The sequence below is a fragment of the Heterocephalus glaber genome, unplaced genomic scaffold (genome assembly GCF_053883595.1).
Source record: "Heterocephalus glaber isolate CG9 unplaced genomic scaffold, H.glaber_assembly_v1.0 deba00001460, whole genome shotgun sequence".
In the NCBI taxonomy this organism is placed as follows: domain Eukaryota; kingdom Metazoa; phylum Chordata; class Mammalia; order Rodentia; family Bathyergidae; genus Heterocephalus; species Heterocephalus glaber.
Window position 1 is genome coordinate 8,309,473 of NW_028258307.1, and position 18,917 is coordinate 8,328,389.

General features: G+C 50.3%; 1 protein-coding gene and 1 long non-coding RNA gene across 8 annotated transcripts in view; one reads left to right on the top strand and one right to left on the bottom strand.

Annotated features, from left to right (window-relative positions):
- The window catches only part of Dmtn (dematin actin binding protein), a 31,683-nt gene that overhangs the window by 3,988 nt on the left and 8,778 nt on the right, over positions 1 to 18,917 (bottom strand). For 6 of the 7 annotated variants that reach the window (XM_087216858.1, XM_087216857.1, XM_087216856.1 and 3 more), the window contains 9 exons: positions 12,824 to 12,976; positions 12,590 to 12,664; positions 12,057 to 12,212; positions 11,064 to 11,108; positions 10,662 to 10,761; positions 10,304 to 10,360; positions 9,761 to 9,913; positions 8,367 to 8,491; positions 8,142 to 8,247 (listed from right to left, as the gene is read on the bottom strand). In XM_087216858.1, the coding sequence (XP_087072984.1) occupies positions 8,142 to 8,247; positions 8,367 to 8,491; positions 9,761 to 9,913; positions 10,304 to 10,360; positions 10,662 to 10,761; positions 11,064 to 11,108; positions 12,057 to 12,212; positions 12,590 to 12,664; positions 12,824 to 12,841 (835 nt within the window). In that variant the 5' untranslated portion in view covers positions 12,842 to 12,976. The remainder of the gene's footprint in view (positions 1 to 8,141; positions 8,248 to 8,366; positions 8,492 to 9,760; positions 9,914 to 10,303; positions 10,361 to 10,661; positions 10,762 to 11,063; positions 11,109 to 12,056; positions 12,213 to 12,589; positions 12,665 to 12,823; positions 12,977 to 18,917) is intronic. The other variant, XM_087216860.1, reaches the window with a different exon arrangement.
- Positions 12,989 to 16,902, top strand: LOC147826897 (uncharacterized). The gene is made up of 2 exons (XR_015453387.1): positions 12,989 to 13,482; positions 13,683 to 16,902. It is a non-coding gene; the product is annotated as an uncharacterized LOC147826897 (long non-coding RNA).

Below are 18,917 nucleotides of genomic sequence, written 5' to 3' on the forward strand. Positions count from 1 at the left end.
ACATAAACAAGCCTCAAAAACAGACTTCCAGATCACCTACAGCAACCCCAAAGGGAAACGAGATAGAACAATCTGATACTCAACCCCCTGGACTCTCTGAACTGGCAACAAAAGAGGATCTGGGAAAAATGAAATCAGAAATAATTTCTCAGATAACAGCAAAGATTGTGCCCACAGTGCAAGACATGATTAATAAATCTAGAGAGGACATAGATAAAAAAATACAGAAGCTGAGGAACATGATGGAATCCCAACATAGGAAACAAATGGAATCCATAAAACAGATGCAAACAGATTTCCAGGAGATTAAAAACTCCACTGAAAGTCTACACAGCAGAATGAACCAATGTGAGGACAGAATTTCAGATATAGAAGATAAGATTGCAATTAGTGACCAGGAAAAGAAAAATTGCTTTAAAATTGTAAGTGACCATGAGAAAGCAATCCAGAAGCTGCTAGATGATGCAAAGAAGAATAACATAAGACTGACTGGAGTCAATGAAGAAACAGGAATGAGTGCAGATGACATAAAAAAACTGTTCACAGAAGTGATGGCAGAAAACTTCCCAAGCAGGGGAAAAGAACTTGACATACACATAAGTGAGGCATATAGGACTCCAACTAGCCTTGATCCAAAAAAATCTACACATAGGCATATAATAGTTAGGATTCCAGAAACAAAACAGGAGAACAAAGTTCTACAAGCAGTTAGAGAAAAGAAACAAACCACATACAAAGGAAAGCCCATCAGAATCACAGTAGACTTCTCAACGCAAACCCTCAAGGCAAGAAGAGCTTGGAGTGACATATTTCAAGCCCTAAAGGAAAACAGCCTCCAACCCAGATTGACGTACCCTGCAAAACTATCTTTCAAAATTGATGGAGAAATAAGATACTTTCATGATAAAGAGAACCTTAGGAACTTAATGAATACCAAACCAACACTCCAAAAAATTTTAGACAATGTCCTAGGAAAAGACAATGAGGGGCCGGGGATTTAGCTCAGTGGTTCTGCTGCCTGCCTCGCAAGCGCAAGGACCCAAGTTTGATCCCTGGTACCAAAAAAAAAAAAAAAAAAAAAAAAAAGACAATGAGGATCACAACCTCAGGAAGCCCAGCGGAATGAATCTGTTGGGCGTGACAAATTAAAGGCAAAGGGGGAGAATCCAACAAAACGAAAAAGTCATAACAAGGCTTTTAAAACTTTTAACTTCATCTCCCTAATGAGTGTCTAATTCGATCTTGTTATTGTACTGATTAGTAATTTTCTGATTCTAGTGTTGCACACCTTTCCTGGTGCTATACTAGCTATTTATCATCTTCTTCTGTCTAGTTTTTAATTGGGTTGTCTATTAATGAACTGTGAGAGTTCTTTATATATTCTGGTCATAGGTTATACACATTGTAAATATGGTCTGTTTAAGGACTACTTTTCATTTTAACAATGTCATTTAAAGTTCTAAATTTTGATGGAATCTCATTTATCATTTTTTTTCTTTTATACATCATGTTTTTTGTATCCTAGGAAGTTCTTGCCTCCCCTAAATTCATAAACATTTTCCCTTATAATTTCTTCTTAAAGTTTCATAGTTTTAGTCTTTCATATTTAGGTTCATAGATCCTTTCAAGTTATTTTTATGTATGGAAATAAAGAGTTGAGGTTAATTTTTTATATACAGATACCAGGTGTTCTAGTGCCATTTGCTGAAAACACTATCTTTTCCTTGGCTCTTGAATTGAGTTTATATTCTATAAAACATTAATGTTAAATAATCTTTCAAAAACTCAGTGGACCATAGGGCCGGGGATTTAGCTCAGTGGTTCCAGCACCTCCCTTCCAAGCGCAAGTTCCTGAGTTCAATCCCCGGTACCAAAAAAAAAAAAAAAAAAAAAAAAAAAATTCAGTGGACCATATATGTGTGGTTCTATTTCTAGATTCTGTTTTATTCCAATGATCTCTATGTCTTTCCTTACACCAACACTGCCTTGATTACTGTAGCTTTAGAGGAAGTCTTAAAATTAGGTACCAAACGTCTTCCAACACTGTTTTTTTTCTTTTTCTTTTTACTTTTATAGGTCTTTTGTACTCCTACATAACTTTTAAATTTCAATATGCAATTCTTCATTTATAGCAAGTATACATAGACCTGAATTTTTATACATACCTTGGGTTTTCTAATCCTGCTAAATTCAAATACAAGTTCTAGGGACTCCTAGAGATTTCTTACTATTTTCTCTGTAGATGGTCATTTCATCTACATATAAAGATTTTGCTTCTACCTTGCCAATCCTATCCTAATTGTGTCATTTTATTGCCAGACTGTTTTGGTTTGGGCCTATGTTTCAAAGTTTAATGGACAGATGAAGAGTAGGCATATCTGTCCTTGTTCCCCTCTTTAGGGAGAAAGCATTGTATCTTTTCCATTCATATAAGGCATTTTTGCTGGAAGTATGGATTACATGTCTTTAATCTGTTGAGAAGGTTCTGTTCTACCTCTAGTCTTCTGATAGCTTTTACCATGAACAGCTGTAGAATTTAGTCCGACACTTTTCCTCCAACTACTGACAGCATCATATGGCTTTTTCCTTTCCTCTGTTAAAATGATGACTTCTTGGGGTGGATCTTCCAATGCTGAACCAACACTGCCATCCCTATAATAAAATCACTTTCTACATACTGCCAGATCTGACTTCGAATAGTTTGTTTTGTTAAACAAATTTCTATCTATGTTCATACTTTTTCTTCTATTATCTTTATCCAGTTTTAGGATTAGCACAATGTTGAGTTCCTAAAATGAGGGGAGAAGCGTTCCTTTTTTTTTCTGCTTTAAATGTTTGATACAATTTCTCAGTTAAAATGTATATGAGCCTGTTTTTGTCATATAGGTAGGTTTTCAAGCTAGGAATATACTTTCTTTAATAGGTGCTATTCAAACTTTATATTTCCTCCAGAGTTAGTTTCATTAATTTGTCTTCCAAGGTACTTCTTAGAAGTTGTCAAATTTATTTCAAAAGAGATTTTTGTAATATGCTTTCTATATCCTTTTAAATTCTGTGAAATCTGTGGTAATGTCTCCTAAGTCTTGATATTTCAATTTTAAAAATGTATAATTGATATTGTGTAATAGGAAGTAAAGGTCTAAAGGAGCAGGGAAAGTGGGAGGGGTAGGGGAAAGGAAAGAAGGGAAAAGAAAAAATATGAGAAAAGGAAAAAATGGAAACAAAGTCTTTGCAAATAGGGAAGGGTGGAGGGGGTGAAGGGAGGGCAGGGAAAGGGGAAAAAAATAAGAACCAAGATACTCATGTCATGGAACATAATAAGATCCCAATGATGTATGTAACTGTATTTTATACCTAAAATGTACCAATAAACTTAATGGGGGGGGATCTAAAATCTGTTGCTTGGAAGTTCAGTTGATGACTTTTGGCAACTAACATTTCCTTTTATAATAGTTTAGCATTCCAGATTTGAAAATCCAAAATTTGAAATGCTCTAAAATCCAAAACTTCTTAAATTTTGCTACATAATGCTCCAAATGTTTTGGATTTTATAGCATTTCAGATTTCAGATTTTTGGATCAGGGATGCTCAACTGGTAAAGTCTATGAAAATATTCCAAAATCTGACAAAAAGAAGAAAAAAAACCAAGTCTAGAATCTGAAACACGTCCAGTCCCCACCATTTCATAAGGGAGATTTAGCCTGTGTAGAAAATCAACATCTTTCACAATCACCACTCACTCTAGAATTATTTCACACTCTAGCAATGTGTACATCTCTCCTCCAACTGACTGGCAGAATCTCAACCTACAAAGCAACATATGACAGTTTCTCACCCCAATTACAGATCTCCTCTTCTAACGTCCTAGTGATTGTTTTGACTTATAACCTGTCACTTGGACTTACAACCAGTCTTGTATTTTTGCTTTTTTTTTAACTTGACTTTTTTTCTTTTTTTTTCATTAAGTTTATTGGTACATTTTAGGTATACGATATCATGACATTCATCATTGGGAATTTGTACCTTTACATGATATATCTTGGTTCTTATTTTTTCCCCATTCGTTTGGCCTTCCTTCAACCCCTCCACCCCTCCCTATTTACAAAGACTTTGTTTCCATTTTTTCCTTTTCTCATATTTTTTCCTTTCCCTTCTTACCTTTCCCCTATTCCTCCCACTTCCTCCTCCCCTTTAGACCTTTTCTTCCTGTTTCACATTATCTATTATACATTTTGATCCTTATTTACACTTGCAGTCTCTCACACTAGAGAAACTCTTCGGTATTTACACCTGTGTGTCCTATTCATTTCACTTAAGAGTATGGAGTCAATGTGCATCCATTTAGCTATAAATGACTCTAGTTTCTCATTCTTTATGGGTGAGTAGTATCTCATTTTATTTTTTAAAAAACCACACATTTTCTTTATCCAGTCTCCAGTTGATAGGCAATTGAGCTGTTTCCAAGCTTTAGCCATTACAAACTGTGCCACTATAAACATGGGTGAGCATGTATCACTGTGGTATGATTCTTTTTATTCTTTTGGAAGATACAGCAGGGAAATAGCTGGGTCAAATGGGACCTCTAATCCTAGTTTTCTGAGGTATCTCCATATTGATTGCCACAGGGCAGTCTTGTATTTTTGTACACTTCTGAACACCTTGTTTATAGAGCCTCAATGTGTTTTTCTGTTCAGTACACCTTGTTTATATAGTACTGTAATTTTTTTTTTTTTTGGTACAGGAGATTGCAGGTGCAGTGCCACTGAACTAAATCCCTGGCCCAGTACTGTAATTTTTGAGAGCTTGTTTGGACGTTCTAGCAGGGGAGCACGGCTATTCGTATGCCCTTGATGGAGGAAATGGTCCTCCTCTGTCAGGGGTGGTTGTCCTCTTTGAAGGAGCGCACAGCTTCCGGAGGGACAAACACACATGGAGTGATGAGGGAGGAAGGGAACACCCACCTCGCCATCCAGATCAGCAGAATCAACCCTGGCGATCAATGGGGTGACAGATGTTGCAGCCAGATCACCCTCACATCTAAGTACTGTGATTTTTGCTGATTGTACAGTACAGCACTGTGGTTTTACATTCTGCTGTACATTCCAGTACTGCATGTAAGAGTTATGCAAATAAAAGCAAAGTCATCAAGTTGGAGTTTCCTTTGACCATTTCTTTGTTCTGAACATTGTAACACACGTGCCATATACAACTCCTTATTTAGTGACCAATCCATTTAACGAGCCGGTTGGAGGAACACCCATACTTCCAGGATGCTTGTTTCAAAGTGACAATGCCCAGGCCACCCAAAGATCAGAGTGACATGGCTGTTCATGACTCTGAACTGCTAAGGCTGTTAGATGTGACAGTCACCTACACATCCACTGATGGTGATCACATCCGACCGGCGCAGAGCTCACCTTTGGCTGAAGAGAAGCACAAATGGACCCCTGGTACTAAATCCTTCCATCCAACCCTTCTCCAGCCCTTAACTACTGAGTCACATTCTCTAAAATGCCTTTGGGCAGGGCATGATGGTGTGTGCCTGTAATCCCAGCACTTGGGAGGCCGAGGCAGGAGGACTGCCATGAGTTTCAAGCCAGCCTGGGCTACATAGCAAGTTCAAGGTCAGCCTAGACCTTGTCTCAAAAAAACAAATAAATAAACAAAGAAGTGAATAAATAAATAAAATGCCTCTGAGATCTCTCCTCACCCATGCTACACCCGTGTCCTGGAGCTCCTGGTGCATGTCAGCCACTTGGTCACCTTCCAGGTCCTTCCATTCCCAGTCCCAGTGGCTCTGCTTTTGGCTCCACATCAAACAACTCTTTCAAAAGGCCACAGCCCAGAGCCTGTCAGCTCTGGGACATCCCCCTCGGTGGCCACAGGCCCTTCCTCTGCAGGTCCCGCTTACCAATCACTCAGAGACCTCCAGTTTCTTACTTGACCCCCTGCCCCAGCCTCTGTCCATACCTTCCCAGCTCCAGGTGCATGAACACCTTTCACCAGCAACTCTGCAGAGCAGCCTGGCCCCTCCGCCCCTCAGCACTGTCCTTACCAAGCACTGGCCCTGGACTGGCCCAACATTTCCCCACCTGGCCCCAGGCAGTGGAGACAGAACTCAGGGCTCTGGGATTGGCACCGTGGTGAAGTGGAAGCCTTGAGCCCTGTCGCCGGCAGTTGCCAGCCCGGCCTCACCAACCTCACCGAGCTTCGCTGCCCTGGCTGCCCTCCTGCTCACCAGACCAGCCCGACTTCTAACCCAGGGTGCTCCTGAAGGCGGCCCTGCACAGCCAGGCTCCGTGTCCTTCCCTCTCCTGCCACCCAGCCCTGCAAGTGGAGGTCACTGCATGAGTTGTCCAGGCACAGCCCGTGCACTCACGCGCTGTCTCCTGTTGCCACTGCATACAAGCTGAAGCCCCCAGGCTCCGTGTCAGCCAGACTCACCTCCCACTGCACGGTCTGAAACCAGTCTCTTCCTCTTTCTGGGAAACCTGCCGCTTTTGTTGCCTTGTTCCCAGTGGTCATCATCCAGTATTCAGGACAAAACCCCAACTGTCTCTCCCTCATCCCCCATCCAATCAGCCACTGGATTCCATCCACGGATTCAATCTCTGGACTGACATCTGGCAGGTTCAGTCCCTGTTCTTGGGCCCATGAAGGTTTTTAGCCCTGATACAGTGCTATGGTCTGGATATGGGTTGAGTGTGAACCCCAAGATTTCACGTGTCAAAATTTAACTCCTACTGTGAAGTTCAAGAAGTGAAAACTAGCTGGGCATGGCAGTACATGCCTAGAATCCCAGCTATTTGGGAAGTGAGGCAGGGGGATTGCCAAGTCCAAAGCCAGCCTGAGCTGACTTAGTGAGACCCTGTCTCAAAATTAAAAAGCAGGTGGGGATGTAGCTCAGCGCTCCTTGAGTTCAACACCCAGTGCCATTGAAACAAACAAACCAAAAGGTAAAAATCTAATTCACCTATGGTGTTTAGAGGTAAGGGTTTGGGAGGATTAGCAAAGGTCATCAGGGTTACCCCATGACTGAGTCTTGGAAACTTTATAAGAATAGGGAGAGAAGTTGGGTGCAGTGGTGCATGCCTGAAATCCCAGCTACTCGGGAGGCTGAGGCAGGAAGATCTAAGTTCAAAGCCAACCTGGGTAACTTAGTGAGACCCTGTCTCAAAATAAAAAGAACTGGGGATGTAGCTCAGGGGTAGAGAACCCCTGGATTCAATCCCCAAACCACAAAAAAGGAAAGGGGGGGACCACACAGACACCAAGACACACACATGCACTCTGTCTCTTGCCATGTAGGGTGGCCCGTGCCACCTCAGGTCTCAGAAGGCCATCACTGAACGCAGGCTCTGGGACCTCTGGACCTGCGAGCTACAGAAACCTCTTCTCTCCATCAGGGCATCCCGGCCCAAGCCCTTGGCATCAGAGTACTGGTGACTGGGCAGCTGCTTTGGAGATGCCACACCACTTTCCATCTGCTTGCTTTCACAGAGTCCTCACAGTCCCTCAGCCAAGAAGGGGAGCCTGTGTCCTTACTCTGACCAAGGGACACCGCCAAAGAGACACAGCTGGGCTTCCCAGGCTAGGCTGAGAGCCTCCCGGCCCCCACCTGGGGTCCTCAGGCCTCCTCCTCCTCCTCTCTGTGGCCACCTCAGCCTCGGGTGCCTCCCTGCACCGTGCTCCTAGCTGGCAGGGTCTTCTGCTCCCTGCCTGTGCTCCACGCTGTCCCTGGCATCTGCAAGTGGCTGTCCCCACTCACTCTGCCTGGCTCACTCTGTCACATCCTTCCAGACTCAGGTTAGCCTCCGGGCTGTCACCGTTCAATCTTTAGTACCAAATACAAAAAAGTAAAAACAAAATCCAAGGTTCCTCGTCACTTTTCCCCACCAACCACAAGCTCCGGGGACGGGACTCTGACATCCCCCACGGCTGCGCGTGGCAGACACTCAGCATACATGGGCTAAAATGAACTAAATGGCTAATCCTGCTGTGAGGACGTTCTCTCCCCGAACTGTGCACCAGAGGTTGAGCCCTGCCCCATGGGGCTGCACCTTCGAGTCTAAGGCCTCTGCAGGTGAATGGAGAAGGGCCGGGTCTGGCCAGGTGATCCCAGCACCGTGGGCAGCACTCACAGGCCTGGAAGGGCGTCCGGTCCGGCAGGGAGCGGGTTTTCCTCCGAATCGGCAATGACTTCTCCATCTCTTCTTTCAAGATCATCTTTCCCAAGTTGGAAGTAACCTGAGGAGGGAGAGAGGAGGATGGAGCTGAGTCTCAGACCCCAGTTCCCCACCTCCCAAAGGTGGAGTCGGGGAGACCCTCTTCCTCCAGAGACAGGGCTGGGTGGGAGCAGCCAGTACCTTACTGAGCTCCTCCTTCTGCCGCTCCCTGAGTGCCTTCATCTCCTCTCCGGAGTCATCCTCCTCCTCCTCCTCCTCTTCCTCTGCTCCCCTGCGAGATGCCTTCCGCTTCCGCCATTCGGTCTCTAGGAGACACAGGAACAAGAGGCCACTCAGCCACTCAGCCCTGAACTCGATATGACTCCCAGGTACTCAGAGGGTGCCACAACCTCTTTTAAATTTGTGTTACCTTTTCAAATTAAAAATTATTTTGAGACAAAGTTTTGTTATATTGCTCAGGTTGGCTTCGAGAGCTCTCTTGCTTCAACCTCCCAAATAGCTGGGACTACAGGTGTGTTCCACTCTACCAGACACTACAAATTTTTAAAAACAAAATAAAATTGGAGCCACCTGTAATCCCAACACTCTGGAGGCTGAGGCAGGAGGATTGCTGTGAATTCAAGGCCAGCCTGGATGGGCTACATATAGTGAGTTCAAGGCCATTCTAAGCACATATCAAGACTCTGTCTCAAAAACCAAAAACAACAACAACAAAAATAAATTAAAAAAAATAAAACAGGACTAGGAGTCTAGCTCAGAGATGGAGCACGTGCTTAGTACGCACATGGTCCTGGGTTCGCGCTCCCAGGATAATAATAATAATAAAAAAAATAATAATAAAGTAACATTTCTGTGCCTTGCTGTGCAGTGGAGTAGGAAACACATGCATATGAAATTCACTGGGCAGCAAGACCTTCATACGTTTTATATATATACATATATATATGTGTGTATATATATATATATATATGTATATATATATATATATATGTATATATATATATATATATTTTTTTTTTTTGGCAGTGCTAAGGATAGAACTGGAACTCTACCACTGAGCTACACCCCAGCTCTTTCCATTTTTTATTTTGAGTTGACAAGAAGGCTGGGCTTGACCTTTTGATCCTCCCGCCTCAGCCTCCCTAGCAGCTGTGGCTATAGGCATGCACCTCCACCATCAATTCACTCACTTATCTTTTTCCAGAGCTTAGTACAGAGACTCAGCAAGAGTTTGGGAAATATCTGCCGAGGGACCAAACAAATGACTGGAGGGAGCAGGGAGGCAGAGGAGGACAGAGGAAGGGGACGAGAAGAGTTAAGATGCGTTACAACACGGACTGCCTCCCCATGAGGAATGGACTCAGTGTGTACCACAGACAGTACCGATAAAAACAGAGAGAAAGAGAAGCTAAATGAATGGGAGGAGAGGGAATGACACAGTGGCCACTCCTGGCAGGCAGCCCTGCAGGAATGGAGGGCAGGGTGGGGTGGGAGGGACAACAGGGGCCCATTGGAGAAGCGGGAGAAGCGAGGAGGGTCCCAGCCTCCCTCTCTCCTGTCCCCAGCTTTCCTACCTACAACAGCCAGCGACGGGGGACATGGCCAGTAGTCAGTCTCGATCTTGGCGGGCTGGTTAGGGTCCGGGGGCTGGGCTGCCGGGAACTTGGACGACTCGATGATAAGGTCCTCAATCTGGTGCTTGCTCTGAGGACTGCCTGTCATGGACTCTGGGGATGGACAGGCGGATGGAGGCCAGAGTCTCACACATGGCCGCCCACGCCCACCCAGCTGCCCTCGGCCTGCTCCCTCCCCTCTCAGCCCCACTTCAGTGAGGTCCCGGAGGTACAGCAGAGCAAGGAGCACAGGGCCTTTGCACTGAGTATTACATCCCATTGAGCATCACATCCCAGGCCCTTACATGTTCTGTTTTGTCATTGTGAGACGAGGTGTCACTAAGTAGCTAAGATGCCCAGGCTGCCCTTGAACTTGTGATAGCTATGCCCCCACGCTAGACATGCTGTTATGAACAGTTATTCTCCCATCCGCTCCCAGCCAGGGCTGGCACAGCCACCAGCATGTGGCAGAAAGGGGTCCTAAGAAGTTGGGGGACCCCTCACCTCTCTGCTTATAGATGGGCGGCTTCTTGTAGATGTTGGAATCTGGGCGAGTGGTCTCTGAGAGAGGGGACAAGAGCAGCTGAGGAGGACATGCTGATGGCAGGAGACACCAGACGCAACCGGACAATGTGTCCAGGGCTGAGACAGAACCGGAGGTCCTGGGCATCCCTCAGAGGGTGGGAGGGAGGACCCTCAGGCACATGTCCCGGGAACTCTGCCTGGGTCTCGGGAACACAGGGGCCAGCCAGGGCTGTGGCGACCTTACCCCAGGGAGAAGGGGACCAGAGGTAGGGGGTGAGGCCCCCAGGAGAAAAGTGGCCCCAGGGGATGATGCAGCCACACCAGCCAGGAAACCTACCAGGGTGGTGGAAATGAGGCAGGCTGGTCCGGGGGGTCCCCGTGGCTCTTGGGGCTGAAGCCTGAGAGAGGATTCCAGGGGTCCGGCTCTCTGCCCACACCTGCGGAGTGGAAGCGTGCAGCTCCCAGGTCTCCCTCGCCCACTCTGACCCACAGGTACAGCTTCCCCAAGTGCCAGCTTCCGCTGTCCTCCCAGCCAGAGCCAGGGAACCACCCACAGGCACTGCCTGGCCAGGGAGAAGGGCTGATGCCAGCAGGGTCACGCAGGCGTGGCCACTGAGCAGACCAGGACCGGCTGGGACCTGCTGGCTCTGTCATCCTCTAGGATCTGCAGAGCTGGGACTGGACGTGCGGTGCAATGGGGAGAGGCGGCCCCTGCCAGAGCAGGGCTGGGCACACTCACCTCTGGGGATGGTGGGGGGGACGTGGATTTGGGTGACAGAGAGCGCTGCAAATGGAGAGGGCTGGTCAGCCACTAGCACAGAACTAAACCTCCCTCCCTTGGCTCTCAGAGGAGGCTCCGTGTCCCGCCCAGCCCCATTTCCAGCCATTCTCTTTCAGACCTTTGCCGAGTCCCAGCCTCGACCATACATCCTCCCCTGCCCAGTGTTCTGCAACGGAAGCCAGAAGCAGTGCATGACCTGGAGCTGCGTGCTTGGTGCTCCGAGGGCTGAGTGTGGACTAGTGATCCCCCCGTCCTCAGAGCCCAGCCAGCAATGGCAGTGACCAGGCCAATGTGCAGCCAGGGACAAAGCCCAGGCTCCTGGACTGGCTCTTTGAGTCCTGAGGCCCCAGCTCTCGGCTCAGCCATAACTCTATCCCTCCCCCACTTTGAGATAGGGTCTCCCTGTGTACTTCAGGCTGGCCTTGAACTCAGCTTCAAACTCACAGTGATCCTCCTGCACCAGCCTCCTGGGTGCTGGGATTACAGGCGCACCACTATACCTAGATAACACTACCCCACTCTGAGCACAGGTGACAAAGGATCTGTCCCGGCACTGACTCATGCACCCTGACTATCTTGTGGGATGGACAAGCAGAGCTATCACCTCTGTGTTACAGGAGGAGAAACTGAGGCCTCAACCTCACAGCAGTCCCTCAGCTGGGACTTCCAGCCCCCACCTTGGGCACATTTTGTTCTTTCTGCCTACTGCCCCTCTTTCCCACAGGGCCCCTCACTCCGTGGCTGCCCTTCAGCCCTGGCCTCTCCTGCCCTCCACATCTGGGCCACACCCGAGCCATGGGCCACCGCCCTGTAAACACTGGGTGGATCAATCCCTTGGTGATTCCCGTACCCCGTGCTCTTGCTCGTGTGACCGTCACTGGCTGCCAGGAAGGACAGCGCGAGTGGATTCTACTCCCCACTCTGTGGCCTGCAACCATGAGGTCCCCTCACCTCCCGGCTTCTGGGTAGCTCCACGTGGTCCAGGAGGGAATAGGTAAAGTGAGGCTCGTAGATCATGAGGTCCGGCCGCTCGATGTCCAGGATGGCCTTGTCCTTGGGGATGGCAGCCAGGTCCTTGTAGCCCAGCACCTGGTTGTCCATCTTGGCCTGAGGGGAAATAGCGCCAATGGACCAGATGTTCAGAAAGCCTCACCCAGGACACCGGCCCCACCGGCCGCCTTAGCTTGCCGCCAGGAACACCGGCAGCCATTAGAGCTGTCAGGTCGCGTGCGTGAAGGGCTCCATTACTTTAAGGACTGAGACGTCATCTTAAAATAAACGACAATCTCTTTGCGTCGCACTTTTCGAGCAATCAGAGCAGACCTTGATGGGGGGCACGGAAGCCTCCTCTGGATCTCTGGGTTCTCTCCGCCTGCCTGCGCTGGCAGAACAGCAGTGGGGTGCACTGGGGGGCTCTGCGTGACCTGGGCACCTACTCCCCTCCTCCCAGCCTGAGGGTGCTGGTGGCGGCCACGGGTACTCACCATGATGCTGGAGGGAGAGCCAGGCACACTGGAGTCTCGGGAGGAGCTGACGCTCCCGGGGGAGGTAAGAGGGTGCTGGGGAGAGCAGAAGGCGGCCGAGTGGGCGTGTGCGTGGGTGAGAGGGCGGGGCACCGGTCTGCCCTAGGCCTCGGGGCCCGGCGTGCTGCGCGGCCACCAGGCGGCGCCCTCGGCTCCCGGGCCGCACCCCCCCACCCCGCCGCCCGCGCCCCGCACCTTCTGCAGCCGCTCCATGCGGCGGGCGCGGGGGCGCTCTGGCGAGGCGCGGGCGGCGGGGTCAGGCGCGGGCCGGCTCCCGCGGCGAGGGCGTGGCGCGGCGCGGGCGCGTCTTCATCCCTCGGTGACTCCGCGGCCGGTGGCGCTGGGCGGCTGTAAGGAGGGGCGGGCGCAGGCCCGGGCTGCAGTGAGGCTCCGTCCGCGCGCGCGGCCGGATTCGTGACCGCTCAGCCCGGGCGGCCGGCGGCTCGCGATTTTGAGCCATTGTTCTCCGGCTCCGGAGGAAATGACGGCAGGGGTCACCCGGAGGCCTGCTGCCCGCTTCGGCGCGGCCTCTGCACCCCGCCTGGCCACACCTGCCCAGGTCACTGCTCCAGACCCCTCCACCCAGCCGCGGGGACCAGTCCCAGCCACATTCCCCTGAAGTTATCCATCTCCTGCGGGGACACTCAGGGACGAGCCCTCTAGGTGTGGGCCTGCAGGGCACTGGCTGGAGCTGGCCACACCCCTTGTCCTTTGCAGGGACTCGGTGACTCGGTGACGCAACCTGGGGCCTGGGCCTCATTCCTGTTTCCCATGGTGTTCTCAGCCTGGGCCTCATTCCTGTTTCCCATGGTGTTCTCAGAAAGCGCTCAAGGACCTCGCCCTGGGCACAGCAGGTGGGTGCTGGGGAGCAGTCTGGCCGCCTGCGTGCTCTGTACCGGGGCACTTGGGTCCCCTCTGCGGAGGCGGATTGTGATCCCAGCCCTGCCTTCTCCCTCCTGGGACACCCCTCACTGGGCCCCTTAACCACGCCCTGAAGGCCTGGCTGGGTTCCGTGTGGCGGTGACTGGGCTCCCTGTCCACCTGCTGGCCACAGGCCCAGAGTGACAGCCGCAGACGTCCGAGCAGGCGGTGAACACGGTGACAGCATGGGCTGCCCTGAAGCCAGAGTGCTTGGGCTCCGCCAGTGACTGCTACTCAGAACTGCGTGACCTTGGGGGCGGTTCGTCTCCTTTCTGTGGCTCCTTGATAAAATGGGTGGTAGTGACCGCCCCTGTGTCACTACGTTGCTGTTTGAGGTGTCGATAAGACACAACTCGTGCCCATGGTACATTCCATGTAGAGAGTCATCTGTTAGTGCCTCCAGTAGGGCGAGCCCGGGGAGGGGGGGCCTTTTCTGCAGCCCTTCCTGACAGCCACGAAAGACCGAGGCCCAAATCTGTGCTTCACGTCAGGCCATTCCGCAGCGCATTCTGTCACCAGACTTGTCCACCCACAGGCCGAGCCTCCCTCAGCCCCACTTCCGCTTTGGCTCCCACACCCACAGCTGCCCACCTGCTACCTCCGTGGCCACGCCCCCTTCTGGTCCACGGGAAGCCCCTTCCCTGCTGCTCAGCTCCCACTGCAGACCCCAGGCTTAAAGGGGAACCATGTCAGCTAAGCACTGGGTTATGTGTTGCCGGGCATGGAGCACGATTCTTCCGGAACCGCCCCACCCCAGCTGAGTTCTGGAGGGCAACAAGAGTATCTGGACTTGGCACCTTTTGGATCTTGTCCTATGCTAGGTACTTTGACGAACACTAAGGAGTATTCTCTCTCACCCTCACAGCAACTCTAGAGGATAGACCCAGTTCACAAATGAGAAAACTGAGGCTCAGAGAGGTCAAACTTAGCTGGGTGTGGTGGCTCATGCCTGCTATCCCAGCACTCAGAAAGCTGAGGCAGGAGGATCATGGGAAGCTCAAGGCCAGCCTGAATTGCACTAGGAGACACTGTCTCAAAAAACAAAAACAGGGCCGGGGATTTAGCTCAGTGGGGCTGTGCTGGCCTCACAAGCACAAGGTCCTGAGTTCAATCCCCTATACCACAAAAAACAAAAAAAACCCAAATGTGTCCACCAGTGTCAAGGAGCTGGAAGTGACTGCCTTCCATATGGCATGGTGCAGGGTGCCTGCCCAGTGCCGTGTCCCCGTGGGGGGGACTAGGAGCTGCCAGATATCTTGAGTGTTCAGAGGATTCTAGAACCAATGCTGTAGGAAAAGACTGGTCATGGATGCACACATGGTATTTGGTGGAGAAAGGCTGCTCCGGAACTTTATGCTTCGGCTGCCTTCTTAGTTCTTGGAGGTTCGTGCATGTGCATTTGTATGTTTCTCCAGTACTAAAGGACGAGAGAGAGAAAGCAGCCTGAGAGAAGGCAGGGACACGAGACACACTCGTGACAGTGTTGTCTGTGGGACACCACCAAATCTGGCTGGTTGCAGGGGTTGAGCTATATGGGAATTTATGTCCCACACAAAGGTTAGATCATAGCTTGTGGGCAGTAGGAGACCATAGGAAGCTTTAAAAACATTGTAATATATATATTTTTTTGAGACAGGATCTTTCTATGTGGCCCAGGCCAGTCTTGAACTCTGGGGCTGTGATCCTCCTGACTCAGCCTCCCAAGTAACTGGGACTACAGGCATGCACCACCACGTCCAGATCCTTAAAATTGGCTTTGAGGGTTTACTGGGCCTTTGCATTGAGCTATGTCCTCAGCCCTTTTTATTTTTTATTTTTGAGACAGGGCCTTGCTAAATTACCAAGTTGCCTAGGCCTTAAACTTGGGATCTTCCTGTCGCAGCCTCCCATACTGCTGGGATGACAGAGGTGTGCCACTATGCCTGGCTTTAAAAAATTTGTTGTTGTTGTTGGTGGTGGTGGTGGTGTTTTTGGTAGTGGTGTAGCCCAGGCTGGCCTCGAACTCATAGCAATCCTCTTGCCTCAGCCTCCCGAGTGCTGGGATTACAGATGTGTGCCACCAAGCCTGGCTTTTGACTGCAGGTATTTAAAGAGGGGAAGAGGACAGGAAAGGCTCAAGGTAGCAGGTGGAGGGGCCCAGATGGAGCAAGGGGCCAGCAGGCAGAAAGGGACAGTACTGGCCTTGGAGGAAAACGGTGCTTCCAGAAAGGAGCAGAGTTCGAGACGCTGGGTAGCGCTAATATTAGCATGGGATGGTTAGAGAGAGGCAAGCCAAGCCTTCTGTTTCCCAGGGACCGGGACAGAGGAGGTCATACAGAGCTGTGCTGCCAGGTGGCTCAGGGCAGGACATTGTCGGGGTCGCTTTCCATTGCAGGCACGGCTGTGCAGTGACAGTGGCCTGCCCAGGACAGGGAGGCATGTCCCAGGCCGAGGGCGTGGGCACAGTCACGTGAGGTCATATTCCAAATAGTGAGTCAGAGTAGTATTCAGAGTCGATGTTTATGGGACATCTCTATCCTGCTCTCCACATCCCTTCATCCTGACACTTAGATCCCGTGAAATGACAATCATCCCAGGTCAGGGATGAGGAAATTCAGAGTCAAGCAGCTGGTCGACACAATGCTATGCAGAACTGAAGCCCATTAACCAGGTATCATCCCAGGCAAAACTGTGGTATGAGACACCAAACGCCTCCCCCAGTCCTGGGGACTGGACCCAGGGAATGCTGAGCTGCATCCCCAGCCTTTTTTATTTTGAGACAAGGTCTTGCTAAGTTGCCCAGGCTGGCTTCAAACTTGGGATCCCCCTTAATAGGTGCTATTTAAAGTTTATATTTCCTCCAGAGTTAGTTTCATTAATTTGTCTTCCAAGGTACTTCTTAGAAGTTGTCAAATTTATTTCAAAAAAGATTTTTGTAATATGCTTTCTATATCTTTTTAAATTCTGTAAAATCTGTGGTAATGTCTCCTAGATCTTGATATTGTAATTAAAAAATGTATAACTGATATTGTGCAATAGGAAGAAAAGGTCTAAAGGAGCAGGGGAATTGGGAGGGGTAGGGGAAGGGAAAAAAGGGAAAGGAAAAAATACGAGAAAAGGAAAAAAATGGAAACAAAGTCTTTGCAAATAGGGAAGGTTGGAGGGGGTGAAGGGAGGGCAGGGAAAGGGGAAAAAAAATAACCAAGGGGCTGAGAATTTAGCTCAGTGGTTCCAGTGCCTGCCTCACAAGCGCAAGGTCCTGAGTTCGATCCCCAGTACCAAAAAAAAAAAAGAAAAACCAAGATACTCATGTAATGGTACAAGATCCCAATAATGAATGTAACTGTATTTTATACCGAAAATGTACCAATAAACTTAATGGAAAAAAAAAACAACTTGGGATCCTCCTGCCTCAGCCTCCACAGCAGCTGAGTTGTTGGGACTACAGGTGTATGCCACCATCCCAAGCAGGTACTGTATTTGCGTTTTAGTTTGGGACTAGCCTTAAGGAATAAGAGCGGTTACTGGTGAAAGTTTGGTTGTCAGAAAGCCGGTAGGGGAACATGTTTGAGAATGGAAAAAGAGAGCCAGAGAAAGTCGTCTTAGCCTCTGCTAGCATGAAGCTCCCTCCCCCAAAGCTAATTTCTCACTCTGCCTCCTCCAGGCGCCCCCCTACACTTGTACCCCTTGCCTACGTCCATTGACTCCGACCTGGGAGACAGAGTCCAAAAGGGCAGGCTGCAGCAGGAAGAGGGAGGAATGGAAGGGAAGAATGGAGGAGGGCCAGGCCAGGTGGCGGAAGGGACTTCTCAGCCTCCCTGGCCCTGTTCCGAGGCCAGCAGGCTTCTCCTCCCCCATCACAGCCCCACCCTCCTCCAGCTGTGTGTCCTGCCTTATCGGAGCCACCAGCCCAGCCCCACCTCTCACTACCCACCCTCCCGTCTCCATGGCAACCTGAGCCTCGCAGCTCCCCGGAAGGTGGGTGATAAGACCCGCCCATGGGGACCTCCAAATTTGTGTCCACCCATCCCCAGGGCTGGAGTTCCAGGAGCTCGCGTCCAGCCCAAGGCTCTCAGGACTTGAGAGATGAAGGCCACCAGGCAGAACTGCACCCTTGACTTCTCTGGCCCAGCCTTTGCTCCCAGACTAAACCAGCCACTAGCTGCTTGGTGCCAGAGCCGTGCTAGGCACTTCCTTTTCTTAGTTTTTGGTTTTTTTTAGTTTTTTGAGACAAGGTCTCACTATTAGTTCAGGCTAGCCTTGACCTCACTATGTAACCCAGGCTGGCCTCAAACCCAAAGTGATTCTCCTGCCTCAGCCTTCCGAGTGATAGGATTACACGCATGAGCCACCACACCTGGTTGTGCTGGGGACTTCCACATGTCCTGCCTGAACTTCACACTGACCAGCAGTTTGCTCACTTGGTGACGAGGACAAGTGAGGTGGAGGGGTTAACTCGCCAAAGGCCACCGAGCTGGCTCTCTTGCCCAGGCACAGCTCAGGCCAAGGCCAAGGCCAAGGAATGCTTTTCAACCAGTCCCCCAAGATCCTGCTTCAATCTGAATGTGGACTCGGGGTCCTGCTCACCAACCTCACTTGGAGAGCGGGAGCTGGGCGGATGGGGCCCGGCTCTGGGCCACAGGAATTAGGAAATAGGTGAGGCCAGCTGTCCAAGTGGGCTGGGGTCAGCCGCCAGGAACTTTGTCCCCTCGTTTCTCGCTGCACTCACGGCAACTGCCTTGTGTTTCTTTCTTACCCTCCCGCTTCCCTTCCCTTTTTCTTTCTTCATCTTTTCTGCCTCCTTCTTCTCTTTCCTTCTCCTTCTCCCCCTCCCAGCCTCACCTCCTCAGTTGCTGTGGCAACAACTCAATGCCAGAAATAAAGGCAGGATCCAGCTAGGCCACCCGTTCCCAAAACAGCATTCCAGGGAGGAGAGAGGAAGGGTGGGCGGAGCAGGCCACGGGGCCAGGCGCACCCCAGTGGGTGCCACGGCACGGGGCTCAGGGCACGGATGGCGGGTTCACCAGTGGTGTCCCTGCCTAAGCCAAGCCTGAACCCTGGGCTTTTCTCAGGCTGGCAGAGGCCAGCTATTCCTCTCCTCTCATTTTCTACCTCTCTTCCAGGGAAAATGTTTTACGCCTCTTCTGTCTGCTCTGTACCCTCTCACTCTGAACAGGACCAGGCAGGGCAGCTGTGCCCCCCACCACTGCTGATGACAGGGGACTTGGCCTTAGCAGCACTGTCTCCTGAGCCAGAGTGCATCTACTCGTTTTAGAATAAAGATCTCTCTTGGCCGGGTTTGCAGATCCACTCTCCGAACCCTTGCTCTGAGAGGTCCCCTTGGTTTGCGTCCCCTGCTATCCATCCCCTGCCCCTCAGGCTTGCTCGG